Raw genomic sequence first — 20,113 nt, forward strand, 5'->3', positions numbered from 1 at the left:
CTAAACTAAATGCACAGGTCCCAGTTACAGGCCATAGCCACAGCTCCAAATTCTTCTCACCCGTCTCAGACATCCAGCTCAGGGTAGGATGAAGCACTCTAAGCAGCAGCCTATTTCTCTCCTTGACCTACTGAAACAGCCTGAAGACCTAGCCTATGCAAGGTGTCTTACTTCCTGAAAGCTAAAGCCAAATTAGGAGAGCATATTTCTACCCTTAGAAGAACCAATGGGTTTGTACTGAAGTGGAATGACCCTTCCAGATTCTACATTTAAGTTCTTTAAATCAAAAGGTAGTGGGCAGAAAAATAGTCTCCTCCTGTGCTGACATCCTATCAAGAGATGTCTCATTTAATAAGGCATTGTAAGCGCCAGGCATGATCAGACTACAGAAACACATTACGGTGTTTCAGGAAACAGCTGTCCACCCCGGCACTTACGGAACTTGCAGTTGATTTGGGCAGTGTATGTGATGAATATCCTTGTGTCACAGGTGAGAAAGCGAGCTACAAAACCACTTGCACATATCAAGACATCCCTTTGCAATGTAGCCTTAGCAGGAATTGTACCAACCATAAATCCTAAATAATTGAACAACGGCTGGCGTGCAGAAGGCAGCTGGGGACATGCGGGCTTACGGTACCAGAGGATATGAACCACAACCCTCTAATGACAGCAGACACGAGGGCGTAATGAGAAAGCAGTGAGAGAGATACGACTATTGTGTGGAAAACCAAGAGTTAGCATCGCACCCTTCTGAGAGAGCTAGTGCATGTAACAAGGGCAGGGGGTTTTAGTCAGCCGAGCAGGCCGTGGATAACGCTTTATGCCTGGGCAGTGCCAACCGAGCTGCTCCTCCGGGAAGGGAGAACTACCGTGAACCTGGGCGGCTCCCGCCCCAGTCCTGGGAGCAATCTGGAGATAAGGCGGGTGGAAGGGGCCGAAGCGCTGCTGAGGTACACCGAAGGCAGGCCTGCCCTGCCTCCAGCACTGTGGCTGGTGCCGAGCCCTGCGGCGGCTGCCAGGCAAGCCGGCCCGGGCAGGGGTGGGCCGGCGGCTGCCAGGGATGACACGGAGCCGGGCGGGCCCCGCAGGCATCCTTTCCCCACCCGTGACGGTGCCTCGCCGGAGGCGGCGGCCCTCGGGAAGCGCCCGAACTCCGGGGCGGTGGCGCCGCTTCCTGGATGTGGCTCTCGGCGGCGGAAGCGGCCACCGTCCCCCTCCCGCCGCCTCCGCCATCACCGCCTCCCTCTCCCGCCTCCTCCGCCCCGCTCCCCCCCTCACCGGCGGCCGGGCCCGCGCCAGTCGGGGCCCCGCCCATGAGGCGGCGACGGCGGTGGCGGTGGTTGCGGCCGGGCCGGGGGCAGGCGCCTGCCCGAGGGGCGGCGGCGGGCCGGGGCTGAGGGCCCTGATGCGGCTGCGGCTGCGGCTGCTCCGCCGCCGGGAGAGGTGCCGGGCCCCATGCACCCCAGGTGAGCGTCCGCCGGGGAGCCGGGGGAGGTGGGCTGGGCGGATACCGGGCACCTCGGGCCTTGCGACGGCGGCGAGCACTCCGGCCGAGGAACGAGGAGGGAAGGGGGTCCCTAGAGCGTTTAGCCCGCCCGCAGGCCCCGAAGCTTGGTTCCGGGTCTTTCCCACGGGTATCACCACCCTCAGCAGCCGTTTGGGCCAGGGGTGGGGGTACGTGCCTGCCCCGCCGGATAGCAGGACCCCTCGGCGACGTCCTTGTAAAGCTGTCCTGGATAGAGTGGCGCGGTTGACAAGGGCAGGCTTTGCGATGCGAAAACTGGGCAGAAGCGACATGAAAGTCGGTGACTCCGTTTGTGTGGCTCAGACCTTTGGGTTAACTTGCGTGAGTTTGGTGTAATTGGCTGTTTCTCCAGGGGGAGCGATACCTTTCCTTGCCTGAGGGGCAACCCAAGTTCCAGCTCTCTGTCGGTACTGCAGAGCTTGGGCCTGCTGATTGCAAGGGGCATGTGAGAGGTGCAGTCAGTGTGGGGTTTTGCTGCTGGGTTTGTGACCGCAGTGAGGGCAGCCGGCCTTTGTGGCCCGAGGAGGTGCTGGTGTGTGGGCAGGAGCACCTGGGTGAGCAGAGCTAAGGCCAGGCAAAGCTTGCAAAGCTTTGACAGGTGAGAGGGGACTGTGTCTCCTCAATGGCCTCGTCCCCGTGGACTCGTTCAGGCTGCATGTGCAGCTTGACACCCCAGGGGACAGATGTGCCCTGAGCCGGCATGGTTTCTGCCAAGGCTGGGGATTTGGGCTATTGGGCAGCCTGGGATTTTCTGCAGCATTAGAGCCATGCATGAGGTGTATGCCCACTTGAGTAGCTTAAGAGGTCACAGGCACTCAAGAAAGACTGGTTGGTCGCTCTGAAATACAGTGTCATCCATAGTGCCAATTTTTGATGTGGTAGGAGCATGCGATATGTCTGCAGAACCAGACTGAGGCAGCCTGTTAAAACTCTGCAGCGGTGACTCTTGTCACTACTGGCCTGGTTTGAACTGGTGGTTCGAATTAGAGGGTTTGTGTCTATTACAAATGTTAAGTGATGTTTCCCCCTCCTCTCCCCTAAGGTTTGTTTTTTGAACATGAATGTGGTGTCCAGCAGTCATGAAATATAAATCAGATGCTGCTGCCCAAATAGTTGTGATGTTCAGCTTGCAAATAGATCTGTGTTCACAATACTTCAATCACAGTAGCTTTGACTACTAGGAGTGAAACTTTCTGGATGGCAAGGAAAAAGTTAGGGTCTGATGTGTCTTTTTGAACTGGCTTTTCAATCCTGTTATTGCTATCTGATATGATCAATATGTATTTATTATGATGTGATCACAGTGTGTGTGGCTGATGTACTTTATTCTTAGCTTTCTAAGGCAGAGTTTTTAACTTGTCAGTATCTGATTTTTAGTTTGTTTACTCAGCCCTTCCTCAGCACAGTACAGTCAGTAATCAGGAATGCTCTTGCTTCTCTTTCTCTTTTTCCCCTCCCCTCTCTGTTCCCTGCCCTCAGAATGAACGAAATGAACTTGAGTACTGTAGGGATGGACCAGCTGACCTCATCCTCTGTGAGCAATGCCCTGCCGGTCTCGGGGAGTCACTTGGGGTTGGCAGCGTCACCCACTCACAACGCCATACCAGCACCAGGTAATGGGGAAAGCTCCCACAGAGGGTACTGCAGCTCATGCTCAGTGTTTGATTGTCACACGAGTGTTCGTAACTAGGTAGCAATGCTTGCTCTGATAGCAAGTCATGTCTTTGTGGCAGGAAATGAGGTGATATGGAAAAGGGTAAACCATAAAACACTGGTGGGCAAAGCAAAAGGGATGTATGCTTACCAGATTTATGCCTTAATGGGAGTCTTGTTCTGTTCTAATGTGGCAGTTTGCACTCTGTGTGGGTAGTAGTATAATTCTTTGAAATACAGACTGCCCCCATCTAGGTCTGACTTCAGTCAAGTGAAAATAATGATTTTTCACCTGTAAAGCAGAACTGCTTTCCTAGCTCTTTTCTTCAGGGGGCTACAGAGACAAAAGTCCATTACAGCTGTGAAGTAGAAGCAGGCCCTACGTAATGTACCAAAAAAATTATCTAGCCACATTCAGGCACAACACCAAGGGATGTCCCTCGGTGTTGTGATAACTGTGATCCTTTCTTCAAAGCTTGCTACCTTACTTTGACAGTACCGTACTGTACATCCATAGGGAGCTCCCGAGGAATTAGTAACCTCTTTGTTAGCTTGTGTGTTCATAAATTCAAGTGCTTCCACTGAATTTAAATAGGCATTTTCTTTTGCAGGCTTGCCTGTTGCAATTCCAAACTTGGGCCCCTCCTTGAGTTCCTTGCCCTCTGCTCTGTCTCTGATGCTCCCAATGGGTATTGGAGATCGAGGAGTTATGTGTGGTATACCAGAGAGAAACTACACCCTACCTCCACCACCATACCCTCACCTGGAGAGCAGCTATTTCAGACACATTCTACCTGGTAAGTAGTGCGATGCTGATGGGTGGGAAGAGCTATATAATTAAGAGCTACCTGTTTCTGTCCTGAAACAGGTGAGACTGATTATTTTGCAGAGCTGTAAATTCCCTGAGTTTGTGTGGAGTCTGTTGTGTCATTTACACACCTTTATTTTCAGGTCTCTATTAGTATACATGTGTATGAATTGTAGGTAATTTTTTACTTATATCTGACCTCTTATCACTCCTCCTGCTGCTTTGTTTTAAAGATTAACAAAAACCAAAGCATGCCTGTTTTGTACCTCAGATGGCTTGTAGTTTGAAAGCTGTTTCTTTTTCTTTTTTTTTTTTTCCTCCTGTAGCCTGAAGCCATACTCCATATGTGCATAATAGTAGGTTGCAGTAGTTCAGAGGTGAAAAAGAGCAAGCCATCAGCTGAGGAGTTAGGGTGTTTTCCCTCCTGTTTAACCTATGACATAGTTCTCTTTATTTTTGGTCAAGGTTGATTTTCAAAGGCCTACCACACTGATTTCTCTCTTGAGTCCTGTCTCACATGTGCTTTAGAGTATAAATGTAGAATTTTATTTCTGTGAAGACAGAAGTCTGAGCTTTAAATGTAGTCCTTATTTTGTTTTGTGGCTACGATTGACAGGGTGGAAGGGAGTAGATAAATCTCTTCAAGGTCACCCAGTGAGTGTTGTTAGTTCAACCTAGGTTAGGAAAAGAAATATAGCAGCCCAGATTTCATCCAACTAGTGTTAACTAGTGGCTGAACTCAGCAGCTGTTTAGGAGTAACCTTTCCTACTGCATTACATGCCAGCCCATTTTGTGGGCAAAGTGTAGAAGAGGTGACAGTGCATTTAGGGACCAAAGGTATCTGCTATTCTTCTGAGCTGGAATAATTTATGCAGAAGTGTGTTTTGGGCTTTTCTGTCAGTCATCTTGCTGCTGTCAAGGATGCTCCTTGTTCAAGGCACAAGGCAGCATTGCATGCAGAAATGGTTCATGTAGCTGGTTAAATTCAACTGTCGGTTTCTTGGCTTAGCCACTTTTAATGGGATGATGCTGTAGAAGGAGTATCCATGCTTGCATCCTTGTAATAATGGACATATTTGAATGGAAAACTTTTACATAACAAATGGTTTTACATAACAAATAGAGTTCAAGGCCAGAAAGAAATGTGCTGACTCAGATCTTGCAGAATCTGCAAAATCCATCTCTGCCACTGCTGTTTACTTGAATGTGCTGATGTATTTCTTCCAAAGATTTATTTTTTTTCCCAGCTTTATCCAACAAGAGAAGTTGGTAGCATGTAAATATAGCTTAGCATATCTTTGTATCTTCAGTTCTAAGGTTGGTTGATGCTGAGCAGCTTTGCAGAATTTGAGAAAAGATGATAGGGTTTCTGATTTAAATTTAACTGGTCTGTTGTTTCAGGAGAAATAGCATACTTTTCATATAAGGAAAGACAGCAGATTACTCACAATACCTTTGAGAGACCTTACCTTGGTCCTTCAGAATTGTAGTTGATGATCTCTGAGATGGACAGTTGTAGCACTTTAGTCTTAGAGGAAGGAAGCAGTCATTGTTAAATACCTAAGCAAAAAAGGATGTATCATGGAGAACTCTTTCTATTTCTAGCAAAGGTGAACCTAAGATTATCAAATATTAGATTCCTATAGCAGTCCTTCATCCTTCGTGAGCTATTTCTTAAGAATGAAAAATTATGCCTAAAATGTGAACAACTTCTTTCTAATTCAGTCTTTGGACTGAAGAGCCTGGGGTTAAATGCTGCCAGAAGCTTGGCTCTTCAGGGTTTCACAAATAACTAGAGACTTGCCGTGTTGCATGGAAGCTCTGTATTTGTTTCAAATGATACTTTGACAGGAGTGTTGGGTTGGCATATGTTTGTGAGCCATGTTTTAGAATTAGTTGTTTTTAATTGGGCACAATGTAAAGAACATTTCTTAAAGGAACTAGTTCTTAAAATACTACTCTGCGATGATGGGGTATTTTTGTTCAAGATTTGAAAACTGATGTTATCTCACTCTCTTCTCTTTCCTCCTCTCGTTCTGTCAGGTATTTTATCTTACTTGGCTGACAGACCTCCGCCTCAGTACATCCATCCCAACACTATAAATGTGGATAGCAATCCAGCACTGTCAGTCCCCAGCAATCCCTCAGCCCTAGATCCCTACCAGCCCAGTGGAACTGTGGGGCTGGAACCAGGGATTGTCTCCATGGACTCCCGCACAGTGAACACCCATGGTGCTCAAAATCTGCACCCTAGTGACAGCCACGAGGTAGCTCTGGATACTACAATCACTATGGAGAGTGTATCGAGGGTCACCAGCCCCATCTCTACAGATGGGATAGCAGAGGAACTTACCATGGATGACGTAGCTGGGGATCATTCACAGATCCCAAATGGCTCCCGGAGCCATGAACCTTTAACCGTAGACACGGTGGGGAGTAATTTGACATCGGACCCTGTGGGACACGGCGGTGTCATTCCCATTCACGGTAGCACTTTGGAACTCCCTGTCGTCATGGAGCCCGACCACATGGCTGGGCGGGTGGCAGGAATACCGGACAGCACACTAAATGACTCCATTCATACTGTGGCCATGAGCACCAACTCTGTGAGTGTGGCGCTCTCTACCTCACACAACCTAGCTTCTCTGGACTCGGTAGCCTTGCACGAAGTGGGCCTCAGCCTTGAGCCGGTGGCGGTCTCTTCCATGAATCAGGAAGTAGCCATGGGCCCAAGTCACGTGGATGTGTCTGCAGACAATCTTGCCTTCGTACCATCCTCTCTGCAAATGGAAGACTCCAATTCGAACAAGGAGAACATGGCAACCTTGTTTACCATATGTGAGTGGGCATTTCCTGCTTTTTGGGGTGGGGTTTGTTACGTAGCTGTTGTCTGGTGGGATGACATGACTCTTGCTGCTAGTATGAAAGATCTCTGGTTGAAGAAATTTAGTTATTTAGCAAGTTCATGAAACTTGGAACATCTGCAGTGGCAGATTAACTGTGCTGAAACAACAGTATTTGGAAGTGGACATAATAGGATGTTTTAGTGTCATTCTTTCTGTATCCATCTCCCATATTGCCTTGAGGTTGGAAGCTGAGTTTTTTATGAACCTCTAGCTTTTTGTGGTATGCTGATATTACCCTTTGCAGTAAGTCTTTTAAGTCACATCACAAATGACTCTTCTTGCTCCATTGAAAAAAAACAAAATAAATGCCACCAAAAGCCACACATTTCATCAAGTTGGTATAGTTGTTGAGTATGATGTTATTATTGAACTGTGAACAATCATCATGAAAATGATGTTGTCAACAGGACCTGCTGGGAAAAATTGCAGAGAGGAAGGGAAGTTTAGATATTTCCAGTTATTCTTATCAAAAGACTTCAGTCCAGAGGTTAGTTGATCTAAGAAGAGAGGAACACTGGACATTACACTCGCTCAGTCCTGACATCATTCAAAGAGTGGTGCTGGAGAACTACAGAGTTCTCATTTGGTGGGACAGAGACTTAAACTTCCACCCATGGTGTGTCTGGCTTCCTGCCACTGAATCATAGAATCAGCTAGGTTGGAAAAGACCTTTAAGATCATCGAGTCCAACCTTTACCACAGCACTGCCAAGGCCACCACTAAACCATGTCACTGGGGGCCTCACCTACATGGTTTTAAACACTTCCCAGGAACAGTGATTCTACTACTGCCCTGGGAAGCCTGTTCCAATACTTGATCATTCTCTTGGTGAAGAAATGTTTCCTAGTATCCAGTCTGAACCTCCCCTGGCCCACCTTGAGGTCGTTACCTTTGTCCTATTGCTTGTTACTTGAGAGAAGAGACTGCATAAGGCCAGCTTTTATATTCAGTTTTGTTAATTATGGTGGCACTGCTGAGTGCTGAGCATTGTGACAAGCTTTGCCTGAAGAACATTTCTTATGGAATGGAAAGAAAGCGTGTCTTGGTTAGCAGTGGGTGAGGTGCAGTTTAGTGCAAATTGAATTTGAATTAAAACTTGTATTCTGTGGGATTCCTAGAGGAAGAGTTTTACAGTTGATGCACTCCAAAATTCTTACATACATCTTTTGCATGTTGAACAAATAATGGTCAAAATACTATGATATCCAACATGCTCATGAGGAAATCACTTTTTTTTACCTAAGTGAGATTCGATTTGCCAGCCTGTTGTCACTATGCTTAAAACAGTCTTCTTTCCCAGATGATGGTCCCCATTGGTGGGATGTTATAGCAGCTGTTGCATGCCTGCTGCTTTCATGGGATTTGCAAAATAGGTCTTTGACTTGGAAAGGTTTACATTTTAACTTTTTGTTGTTAGTTTTAAACTTCTCCTGAATAAAACATGAATTTGTGTCCAGACAAGTGACAGCATGGAGGAGGAGTTGTTTTAGAGCCTTTTGTTGGTTTTTCTTTATTAAGAAGGCAGGAGTCATGGCCCTTTTCAGAAAGTATTTTACACTGTTCCTAAGCAGGAAGGAAACAGTGTGCCTTTGCTACAGTCCTGAATGTTTCTGAAACTTTTAAGTAGCCCTTTCTTTGATCTTTGCTTAGAGTTCTGTGCACCCAAATCAGAGAAGTAATCACTGTGATTTCTTTTTTTAATTTATTTTTATTTACTGTTTGTCAAGGGCAGAAGTGGAAAGGAAATGGTGTGTTTTGCTTCCTGTAAAATGTAGGATTTTTTTCTTTTTCAACTTATTAAAAATGTATGAATCCTTAAAACTTTCTATCAGGAGGGGTCAGATGCCTGAAACTCGCTTTGCCTCTCTCTGGGGCTAGACCTCTCCACAGAGCTGTAGTGGTGTGTACTAGGCAGTGTTTAAAACAGCTGGTCCAGGTAGTGTTTCTCATTAGTGAGGTCTAGCTGTTGTTACTGTACTCCTACATGTCATCTATGCACATGAAGCAATGCTTGTGTAAGCCCTTCCTAATGATTTTCTGAGTACCTTCCTATCTGTAACTGTGTAGTTGTTCAAACTGTGCATTGTATGGGGACAGATTCTGGTACTCTGATGTATTAAGGGATTGTCCCCAAAAGCTCTTTGAACAAATAATAATGGAGCTGCTGTTTCTGCTCGCTGAAGGCTACTTCTGTGATAGGTCTTTATACTGAAGTTGGAGCATCAAGAGGCTGAAGGAGGTCTTTGTTGAGATCTTGCTTAATTAGCTGAGCATCTTTCCTCAGAAGAAGAATGATTTATCAGGAGGGTGGTTGCTGAACAGGTGTTGGTTGCTCCATTCATAGAGAATTAAAATGGCATAGTTTTTCTAGATGAGAGCATTTTATGCTGTGCTTTTTCCTGAATTTATTAGATCTATTAGAAGATTTTCAGGAGTACTTATTGCTAAGTGATAGATTGGAAAGTGATTTTTCTTCGGCTTTTGTTTTTGTTCTATTCAGTGGCATCCCTCAGAGGTATACTGTATGAGTTTAGTGCAGTGAGTCCTTCAGAAGCAGCACTGAGATAAGTTTTTGCTGCCATGAAGATTTGCACTTCGTCTGAATTTAAATGGAGATAAGGGGATTTGTACATTCAAATTAGACGGACGAAGTTTAGCAGGAAGACTTTACTGTCCCTTTGCAGGAATATCCTTGAGGTTCTACATGCAAGAAAACTTGTGTGTGCCTGGTAAATTCCAAAACCATAACCAGATAGAAAGTGTTTGGCTTGGATTTTTTTGCAAATAAAGGTCATTTTGCTTGTGATGGGAAAGTGGCTCTTTTATCATCAGCACTACTGCCAATTCTTGGGAGACTACCATACACTTTACCATAGTTTTTATGAAGTGTGAACTCTCTCCCATTGCTAGATTGCCCCAGGTAGGGATAACTGAGAATAGAGGTGATTAATCTGCCATTGGGAAAGTCGGTGGAGATCCTCACCTATCTGAACTGGATAGGAACAATGACATGGGTGACATGTCTGTTAGTGCCCATCTGTATCTTCTGAGTAAAAGCTAGTCCGTCCTGGTTTACTGGTTTTACACTAGTATAGCTGACAAGTTAAACCACATGGAACCAGCCTTTGGCAGGAGCATAGCCGAAGATACTGATAAGCTGAACGGGAGGAACCTGACTGCACTGTCAGGGTTGTTGCATCTTTTTAATCCCTGTTGTCCCTTCCCCTCCCTGCAGGGTGCACACTGTGTGACAAGGCGTATCCATCAGACTGCCCAGATCATGGGCCCGTCACCTTTGTCCCTGACACCCCAATAGAGAGCCGAGCCAGGCTTTCTCTCCCTAAGCAGCTCGTCCTCCGGCAGTCCATCATGGGAGCTGAAGCGGGTAAGAATCAAATTACTCTGTATTTCTATGCAGCCGTTTAAAATACACTTATTGCCTGAAATCCAAAACTAGAGGGATTTTAATGTGGGAAAGAAACACTGAAATAGAGAGGTGGTTCCCTCTTCTCTAATTGCCCTTACTTACATCGTGAAGACATTCTTGTCCTCTCATTACTGCTTGGACTTCAGCTAGACTCTAAGCGTGCTACCACAGTTACTGAAATACTTCATAAGGTCAAGCACAAGCAAGGTACAGTGTTTATTTTTATCACACTAAGCAGCCTGGGCACAGCTTTGATGAGCAAACATTACAGCAGTTGCAGTTTGGGGGAAGATAACAGTTATAAATAATGGAGGAGATTTCTGTCTGCTTGTTCAACAGCCTGGATTGCTGCCTGGGGGTCTTCTGGATGCTCTCATTGTAGTATTGATCACAAGTGCCTCTTTTTGTTTGTTTGTTTTCTTTTTCTCCCCTTATTTACATTTGGCATGTAGACTGTGACCTTGTCATTGGATGTGGACCTTGTTACTGTATTTCACGCCACTGTCACCTGGAAATCGAAGAGTACAGTGCAATACCCTAAGGATCTGAAGCCTAGAGGAGAATGTGATTATTGGCTTGCTTAGTGATGCTGCTTGTTGAGAGTAGATTACATCTTTTCAAGATGCACTAGTTTCCAGTTTATTCCTAAAAGCTATTCAGTGTATTCATGTAGACCGACATATATATATATAAATGTTTAATAATAAATAATATACACGCAGGAATCCCTCTGCCCATGACAGAAATACAGCTGCCTCTGGGGAGAAATGCAGAAGCTGCTTAACAATGCCCAGCAACAATTCTGGAAATTCCTGGGGATTAGGTAGGCGAAATGTAGTTACTGAAACTAGTATTTTCTGCTTCTGCAGAAAGTGCCATGAAAACTTGAGTTGGTACCAGTGGCTAGGATCTTAGTTTTATAGTTTACTGAAAAGTAAATTACTTGCTTTTGACAAACAAAATAAACATTTGTAATTAGAACAAAGCGGCTCCCAATAGTGTCATGTGGTGGTGGTGGTTCTTGTCTCTGCCTTAGGTGTGTTTTACATGTGAAGTAGAAGCTTTGATGATCTTATGCCTAGATATTACCCCTGGAGCATTATCTCATAAACCTCCTACCTCCTTGTTATGCATGATGAGTTGTTTAAATAATTGATTTCTGCAGATTTTGGTTTTCTACTGATAGGTGTGTGGACACGAGAAACCATTCCTGTAAGGACTTGTTTTGGACCTTTGATCGGGCAGCAGAGCCATTCTCTGGAGGTGGCAGACTGGACAGACAAAGCAGCTAGTCACATCTGGAAGGTCAGCAGATGTTGCATCTCATAGAGCCTGCAGACATGCCTTTATCTCATGAAAGTCACCACATGACACATCAGATTTAACATTATCTTCCTTGTCAAGAATCAAAATTAATGCAGTCTGATTGTTTAATACTTTGCATCAGCATAGCAGAGTTGTATACCGTGTAATACACTGGTAATCAATTCTGAAAGACAATAAACATCTTTTCTTTTAAAAGGCTGTATGTGGTTTCCAGTATTTGTGTGCATTTGCAGTAGAGATTGAATATGAATTACTGGGTAGTGCTTGTTTGTTTTGTATCCTTGTTTATTGAAAGTTCCCCCAGGTGATGAATGATTTGTTTTAGGAAAGCTGCTTTAAAGCTTTTCTTTCCCCCATCATTTCATGTTCAGAAAGTAAAATTGATCTATATAAATAAAACATGTACTGTTTGCTCAGATACTACCATTCACAAGACTTTGCTTGTAAGAAAAGCAGCCAAATGCATTTCTGCTGGAGCTAAAGGTGGTGTGTAGGAAGGATGCTGATAAAGTTTTTCTAACCTCCTGGACAGCAGAGAGGTCAAGATTCCTGTGGGAAGGGAAAGTGAGCACAGGGCTGTGGTCTTTGCAATTGCAATGGAGACCTCTTTGCTTGTTCTAGATAAACATATCCTCTCTTAAAGAAAGAAGCTGGCTTTCACTGCATTTCCTGCTGTGTTTTGTCCTAACATTGCATTTGTTTTTTCCTGGTAGATCTACCACAATGGTGTCCTGGAGTTCTGCATCATTACAACTGATGAAAATGAATGTAACTGGATGATGTTTGTACACAAAGCCAGGTGAGAACTACCTGTACTGTGCTGAATATCTCTGAGTCTGAGCTGTGGTCTCATAGGAGGATGTACTGGAGAATGTACACTGCTGCACTGACTGCCCAGAAGGGTAATGAGCTTGGGACCAGGGGACTTTCCCTTCAGGAGTCATGCAGGCATCTTGGACTGAAACAGAGCATCCAGTGGAGAATGTTACAGGGGAGCCAGTACACATGCTGTAGTAAAACAGCCCCAAACCTGTCCACGAACTTCTGTTCTCTTGTTCTAAAGCGTTAAACCAGCTTCTTTTTATACTGGCTTTCTGTGTATTAGCTTGTTTGCTGCCTTCACTCTGTCCCAGTCCTTTTGGATACATCTGTGAAGTTTATATTGATTGTATTTTTGATTTTAATAATATATCAACAAAGTGTTCCTGGGTTCTTTTGGCCAAGTTCCAGGCTCTTACAGCTCACAAGAACTGTCCTTTTCAGTCTTTCTGGAGCCTGCAGTGAAACCTATCCAGCATTGCTCCATACATAGTCCACTGGGAAGGCTTTCTTCTTGTTCTGTGACTCGAGTAGGTTTTCCCTGCAATTAATTTCATTGCTGCTATATGTAGGAGTCAAGAACTTAATGCTTGATCTCCCGTTGCAGTGGGGTACAGCTTTGCTGGTTTCCGGTACTGGGAACAAATATGTGCAAAAAATTGCTTCAGAAGATGAGTTACCACATCTTGGAAATGCTTTTCAAGAGTTATTTTTGAAGATAATTTTGCTTTAAGGCTTTACTGATATTTATTTCTCCCTCATGCGTTATCTGTTTGTTAAGGGAGTTTTATATATATATTTTTGTAGTTCCTTAAGAGATCATAAACTCTCCTTTCTCAACCCACTCCAGTGTGTATTAATAATTTTCTCAGCAAGATACCAAAGTGCTGTGAAAAATACATCATTTAGTGAAGCAGATTGGCTCTCAAGGTCCAGTTTTCTTTTACTTTCCTTTAATAAGCAAGGACAGAAGTGACAGACATGAAGGGGTTTATGTCCTGACAAGCACTGAGGTTCTCTTATTACCTGTTTGTAGGAATTTCCTTTTTTTTTTTTCTCTGCAAGTCATTATTTCTGGAGGGTTTTTTTTCATAACACTCATTATTCCCACAGGAACCGGGAAGAGCAGAATCTCGTAGCTTATCCTCATGATGGAAAGATTTACTTTTGCACCTCTCGGGACATCCCACCTGAACACGAGCTTCTCTTTTATTACAGTCGGGACTATGCACGACAGCTTGGTAAGTAAGCACTCATCTTTGTTGGCTTTGCAGGGAGTACTTGGCTTGAGTTCCCTTTTCGTGCCATCTCTGGGCACCGTGACTTGGGAGTACCTTATGTTCCTTTTCAGTTCCTAGTGATGCACATCATAGTTTCCTTTTATATTCCATGACTACAGGAGTATCATCATCTGAAAGAAATATTTCACTGTCTAATTCCACTGATAGGAGTAAAAGATTGCTGTTTCAAAGAAAAAGGGTTCTTCTTCTGTTCATCCATCTGGTGCTAAAGGAGTTTTGCTAGCTGAAGATTTTCCCATCCTCCTGTATGTGTGCTTATGATAATGTAGGTTTGGTGGAGCTGTGCTCAAAACCATTCCAAAGTTTGGTCCCCCAAAACATTAGTAATGGCCTACCTAAAAGTGCTGAAAAGCAAGCATCAGAGCTGAGAGGAACAGGGCTGAAAATCTCTGTAGGTGGTTTTGTTACCACAGACTAAGTGTTAACATGGATCACACCCTGTTAGGCCTTGCTGTGCCTCATTAACAGTGGTGCTTTTGTGCCCAAAGGTGTACCTGAACATCCAGACGTGCACATCTGCCACTGTGGAAAGGAATGCGCCTCCTATACGGACTTCAAGGCCCATTTGAGCAGCCATATTCACAGCCACCTCCCCAGTCAGGGGCACAGCAGCAGCCATGGAGCAGGCCATGGCAAGGAAAGGAAGTGGAAGTGCTCCATGTGTCCCCAGGCTTTCATCTCCCCGTCCAAGCTCCATGTCCATTTCATGGGGCACATGGGCATGAAGCCACACAAGTGTGATTTCTGTAGCAAAGCTTTCAGTGATCCTAGCAACTTACGGACACACCTCAAGATACACACAGGTAAGGGCTGGGGACTTTAAATAGATGCGTCTGCTAGTAAAACACTGGGGCAGGGTTTGTTCTTTCTGATCCTTTGGCCAGTTGTCAGGGCATATCTTGTGCCTATAAATCTAAGCTGTAAGAAACATAAAATTGTAGAATGGTTCGGGTTGGAAGGGACCTTTAAAAATCATGTAGTCCAAATCTCCTGCCTATGCAGAGACACCTTCCACTAGACCAAGTTGTTCCAAGCGCTGTCCAACCTGGCCTTGAACACTGCCAGGGATGGGGCAGCCACAGCTTCTCTGGGCAACCTCTTCCAGTGTCTCATCACCCTCACTGAAAAAAAGTCTTCTGTATGTCAAATCTAAATTTATCTGTTTAAAACCATTGCCCCTTGTCCTGTCATTACAGGCCTTGGTATAAAGTCTGAGATCTTTCCCCTCTTTCCTACCTGAACTGTTTTTCATCTTAAGGTAATGGCACAAGACTGAAATTGGTTGGAACATGCTGTTGACTTCTGTGGGCATTTGGGTATCTCTAGAGCCTTTGGGGATAAAGGCAGAGTTGCCAGCAGATCAGTGAATGAGCATTAAAAGAGCTTAAAAAGTGAAAGATTTTTCATCTGTGTAAGAAGAAATACAAAAAGCATGGATATAGCACAGTGTGAGGATAGGGAGAAGGTGAAGGTCAAGTACAGGCTAGCAATAGTGTGCATTTTTGCCTCCTTTTTTCAGTATGGTTGAAACAGCTATTGGGAATGGCAGACTGCAAATCACAGAGCTGGAAACAAAATAAAACTGGGAGTTCAGTGCACTTGAGTCAAGCACAGGAAGCTGTAGGCACAGCAGAGAGGAGTTTTAATAAACTGATCAAATGTGGTATACACAACCACGGAATACTCAGTGGGAGAGGGAGTCTAGTGATATTCAAACTGAGTATGAATGCAGTGGTGTGTAGGGGTTTTCTGGCAAAGAATAATGGAAGAACTACAGGTAAGTGGGAAAATGGGATAAAACACGTAAGTTACCAGAGAGCCAATGAGCTTTGTACCTGTGTTTGTTACATAAGAGAACTTGTTTTTCTAGACAAAGGCAGTACAGCACATCAAATGTTGTTGGGCTCCACTAAGGCATCAGATGCTGTTCCAGTGGGTAATCAGTGGAGATAGGGATGTACTACTGTACAGTAACTAGATGGCTACCATGGCTACTATTAAAAGGGAGGCTACCATTATTTTTCCTCAAGAATTCATCTTGGATAACCCTGGTCTTTTTAGGTGCTTGCCTCAGTCTCTTTGCTGGAAAAATTACAAGCTTGCTGGTTATGTTTTGTTATGCAGAACATGCCTCAGGGAGGCACAGATGGTGTAGGCAAGAATCGGAAAGGCTGGCTGACCACATGCACTGGAGGAATCAGTGTTTAGAAGGACCAATAAGGATGCATAACTGCATCTCATGAAGGGCTCAGTGGTTTGAAACAGTAGCATCAAGTGGGGCTTTTGGCTTGGGGGCATGGGCTAGGGCATGAAAAGCTTTGGGAATGCTGAAGTCAGATGCACTGGACACTGGCAATAATGGTAACAGGTTGCCCACAGAAGCTGTTGCTGCCCCATCCTTGGCAGCTCCACAGCCAGGTTGGATGGGGCCTGGAGCAGCCTGGTCTAGTGGAAGGTGTCCCTGCCTGTGGCAGGTGCTTGGACCTAAATGAGTTTGAAAGTCCCTTCCAGACTAAACCATTCTGTGATTCCATGCCTGGGTTTTGCATAGCTAAATCTAGACTGTATGGTAAATCTAAAAGAACTGCAGGAGGAAACAGGTCCTGTTCACAACGAATCTGCTTTTTGCAGGGTAAAATGTATTTCTGGGAAGTGGTCAGGCTTGTTTGCTTACTGTATTTCTTGGGACACTGACTGTCAGTTTGTGGGTGTACATATGCAATCCTAGGGCAGAAGAATTACCGCTGTAGCCTCTGCGACAAGTCGTTCACCCAGAAGGCTCACCTGGAATCGCACATGGTCATCCACACCGGAGAGAAGAACCTCAAGTGCGATTACTGTGAAAAGCTGTTTATGCGGAGGCAGGACCTCAAGCAGCATGTACTCACTCACACACAGTAAGTGATCCCACAGGATGCATTGGGCTGGCCAGTGCAATATATAATGAAGCTGGACAGTCTGAGAGAGAATCTCAAGTTTGCAGATAGTTTGGCCTATGGAGTATAGGCTCATCCTCTGAAATGACAGAGAAGTGAAGATGGACAAATTTCTTGTTACTGGCTGAAGTTGTCCTAATTCTGGTCTTCACAGTATTTTAATGACAGTAAATTCCAGACATGCACGTTGTCCCATGAAACGGCATTTTGGAGTGTTCATCATTTTGGAGAGAGAGGGGGTTAGTTGATTTACATTTAGTTCTCTGCTGAGAACATGGCCCCAATCATAGATCATATAAATCAAAATTGTAAAACTCCTCAATGTTATCCTGAGTAACTGGTTAGTGAAGTCTTCCTCTCTGTTTGCACCTGGGGTGGGGTGCAGCCATTCCCAGCTTTTACCTCCCCCCAGGTCTCATACATGCACCTGGTCTCCTGCTCCTCCTCCAGGGAGATGTCCATGGTCAGGGCAGACCCCTACCCACAGGTCCTCCTACTCCAGACCTACAGGTCTTCCCCTGCCCATCAGCTCTCTGCCAGGCCAGATCTTTCCTTCTGCTGTGAGATTTTTCCATCCTGCTTTGTTACTCCCAAGACAAGGTCTTCCCTTAAAGGCTGTTCACCCAAAGCCATACATTTTGCTTACTTTGTTTTCAGCATCTGTTTGTTGTACTCACTTGGAATTGATTGTTGCTTCTGTCATGCTGCCTAGGAGACAGGATAGCACAGCTAGCATGAGTGAGAGGCAGACAGACAGTCTTGCTTGGCTGCTTGTTCTTATGCCCAGAGCACTACTGCTGGGAGGTGTTTTGCAGAGTCGTCTTCAGAATTTGACTGCTGCAATCTGGTAAGCCTCTGCTTGGCGTTTACAGACAGAGGGTTGTTAAAACTCAGCAGTTTTGTTTGCTTCATTGTTCTTTCCCTGCCCCCCTGCACCCATTTATGCAGGGTGAGAGGGTAGGAAGGCTGGAGACCAGCCTTTCCACCATGGCGACATTTCTTCCAAATGCCAAAACATGGAGCTCAACCAGAGCTGTGTCTTACTCAACAAACAAAACCCTTGTAGAATTCTTTCTTTTTCAGTTCGTCATTGGGAAAGAACAATTGGTCCCAAGCTAGCAGTTAACCTAAAAAGCCAGACTTTTGCCTCAGGGAAGATGGTTGTGTGTGTACTGTGTGAGAAAACTGAGCAGTATTTACACTAGTAGCACTGTTATTTCTGGTCTGCTCCTCCTTCAGGTATATTGAAAGTAAGATTTTGGAGTCAGACTGACCTTTTCACTCTTCCTATCACCACCTACCCCGCTATTTAATACAGGAACAGCTGCCTTATAGCAGGAGCAGACTGTAACTAACGTTATCATGTCTTACAGAGAACGGCAGATCAAGTGCCCCAAGTGTGACAAGCTGTTTCTGAGGACAAATCATCTGAAGAAGCATCTCAATTCACATGAAGGAAAGAGGGACTATGTCTGTGAAAAATGCTCCAAGGCTTATCTAACCAAATATCACCTCACTCGCCACTTAAAAATATGTAAAGGCCCTGCATCCAGCTTGTCAGCCCCAGAGGAGGAAGAAGAAGACGATTCAGAGGAGGAATTAATAGACTCTATAAGGACTGAAGACTGTAGGATTAACAATGGGGTCTGTTCAACTGGTGATGCCCTCTCTGGACACAAATGAAGAAAAGCGAGAGGGAAATTTCCTCGGATATTGTAACTTGAGGAAAAACACCCTCTTCTTCATTTTCCCAGTCAACAGCATACGCTGAATGAGGATTTTTCCTTCTGTTTTTGTCTCCACACTACCACTGCTTATTAAACTGTAGCCAGAACACTGAATGAGAATGGATCATGCACATACAAGTCAAAGAGTTGCTAAGAAGGAAATGTGAGGCAAGCAGACTTTTTCACACACGCTGTGCATACTTCCTCTTCAAAATCACTCAGATTAATCCATCCAGTGCCGGGATACATGACACAACTTGCATAGCCCTTTGAATAAAGAGCCACAAACCAGAAGAAATGTAGTTGAGTGATTGCAGTGACCTGTAAGCCAACTGTCCTTAGCTGCCAAAGCCATGACAATGAGAGAAATGAACAAAAAATGGTGGTGGCATGTGAGGTATTCTGCTTTTTAATACTTTTTAACTGAAAGATGTGGTTTGGTACAAAGCAAAGACTTAGCAATGCTCAGGTCTCCTTCTTAAAGAAAACCTCAAACAAAACTTCGGTTAAAGGAAAAAAAAGCCCATGAAATCAGCAAAAATCACATTTGCAGACAAAGCAATTACCCCAGTACAGAAAATTGGACATTGGCTTTCGGAGAACAGTTACTGCCTCTTCTTGCTCTGGTTCACAAGAACATGGCAGCAGGTGAAGACATAAAGACTATACAGACTCAGTAAGGAGAAGGCTTACAGATGCTCAGATGGTGTTTACAGTATATATTACTTCTCATGCTGTAAACCTTGTACCACCTGGAATGATGGGAGGGTTTGCTGCTAACATTATTTATGGAATTAAGATGTATTTTCACTTGGTGGTTTTCCCTTGAAAAAATTAAAAATGTGGCTCTTTTCTAATGGTTTTGGGGTTTTTTAGTATTTACACATTCTTAAGAAAAAGGATCCCATTTCTGATAGTGATGCTAAGAGAAGTAACACCACTTTTTCATCACCTGTACGCTGTATTTCCTAGGGAGATCCCAAAGAATCCCATGATAAATGCATGTTACTTGCCCTCCGAGATCAGGATGTGAATAAAAAGCTCCAGAAAGACAGGTTGAGGGATTTTATCTAGTCAAGGGAAAGATGTGTTGCTTGCAGTAACACAATTTCTTCCCAAAACAAAAAGCAAAAGCTAGTGCTACAGTGCAAATTAGTACCAGAGGTACAGGTAACCGAAACAACTACCCTCCAAGAGCTTAACACAAAGCGTTTATTTCAAAGGAAAGCTTTGAAAAACTTACAGATTTTCAGTGGAGAGCACTTAACAGAGGGAGAGCACTTAACAGAGGTGGTTTTGATGCCTTCACCTTCTTCAGTTTCACAAAAGTGGTGGTTCATTTACCGTTCGCATCACGTCCTTCACTACTGCTTGGACTGCAGCAGGAATCCCAACACATCCAAAGTATTCTTGGTTCCTGCAGAGCCATGCTAGGTACATGCCACCAGACTAGAAGCAACTAAACTGGACTTAGAAGCAGCCATTTAACTTAAAGGGATGGGAAGGAAACTGCCAGCCCTGCCTTTTCACCATCTGCATTTTGTATTGATACAGTCGATCTGCCTCACCACCTCACCAGGAGTTACAGTGAGCTGGGATGGGAAGTGGTGGTAAGATCCCATCAACAACAAGCCCGAACACTATGGCTGCTTTGACACACAGGGACTTCTTGCAGCAGTAC

The 20,113-nt window shown here is 44.6% G+C and overlaps 1 protein-coding gene across 2 annotated transcripts; it reads left to right on the forward strand.

Annotated features, from left to right (window-relative positions):
• Positions 1-1,214: 1,214 nt before the first annotated feature.
• PRDM4 (PR/SET domain 4) lies at positions 1,215-19,289 on the forward strand. 2 transcript variants are annotated; one of them, XM_061371812.1, is made up of 11 exons: positions 1,215-1,469; positions 3,008-3,141; positions 3,793-3,978; positions 6,034-6,828; positions 10,132-10,281; positions 11,489-11,628; positions 12,363-12,448; positions 13,582-13,709; positions 14,258-14,572; positions 16,498-16,666; positions 18,079-19,289. In XM_061371812.1, the coding sequence occupies exons 1-11, from the start codon at positions 1,459-1,461 to the stop codon at positions 18,386-18,388; spliced, it is 2,424 nt and encodes an 807-aa protein (XP_061227796.1). In that variant the 5' UTR covers positions 1,215-1,458; the 3' UTR covers positions 18,389-19,289. The 2 variants fall into 2 exon arrangements, with proteins under 2 accessions (XP_061227796.1, XP_061227797.1); XM_061371813.1 differs by having other exon boundaries at positions 1,216-1,469; positions 11,510-11,628.
• The last annotated feature ends 824 nt before the right edge of the window (positions 19,290-20,113 follow it).

This window comes from Neopsephotus bourkii, unplaced genomic scaffold, assembly GCF_033783945.1.
Source record: "Neopsephotus bourkii isolate Nb327-2 ecotype Australia unplaced genomic scaffold, CSIRO-AGI_Nbou_v1 NB_1589, whole genome shotgun sequence".
In the NCBI taxonomy this organism is placed as follows: domain Eukaryota; kingdom Metazoa; phylum Chordata; class Aves; order Psittaciformes; family Psittacidae; genus Neopsephotus; species Neopsephotus bourkii.

Coding starts and splice junctions, on each gene's coding strand:
- PRDM4 (XM_061371812.1), top strand. Junction 12,449..13,581: donor ATGTTTGTACACAAAGCCAG/GTGAGAACTACC, acceptor TTATTCCCACAG/GAACCGGGAAGAGCAGAATC. Junction 13,710..14,257: donor GGACTATGCACGACAGCTTG/GTAAGTAAGCAC, acceptor TTGTGCCCAAAG/GTGTACCTGAACATCCAGAC.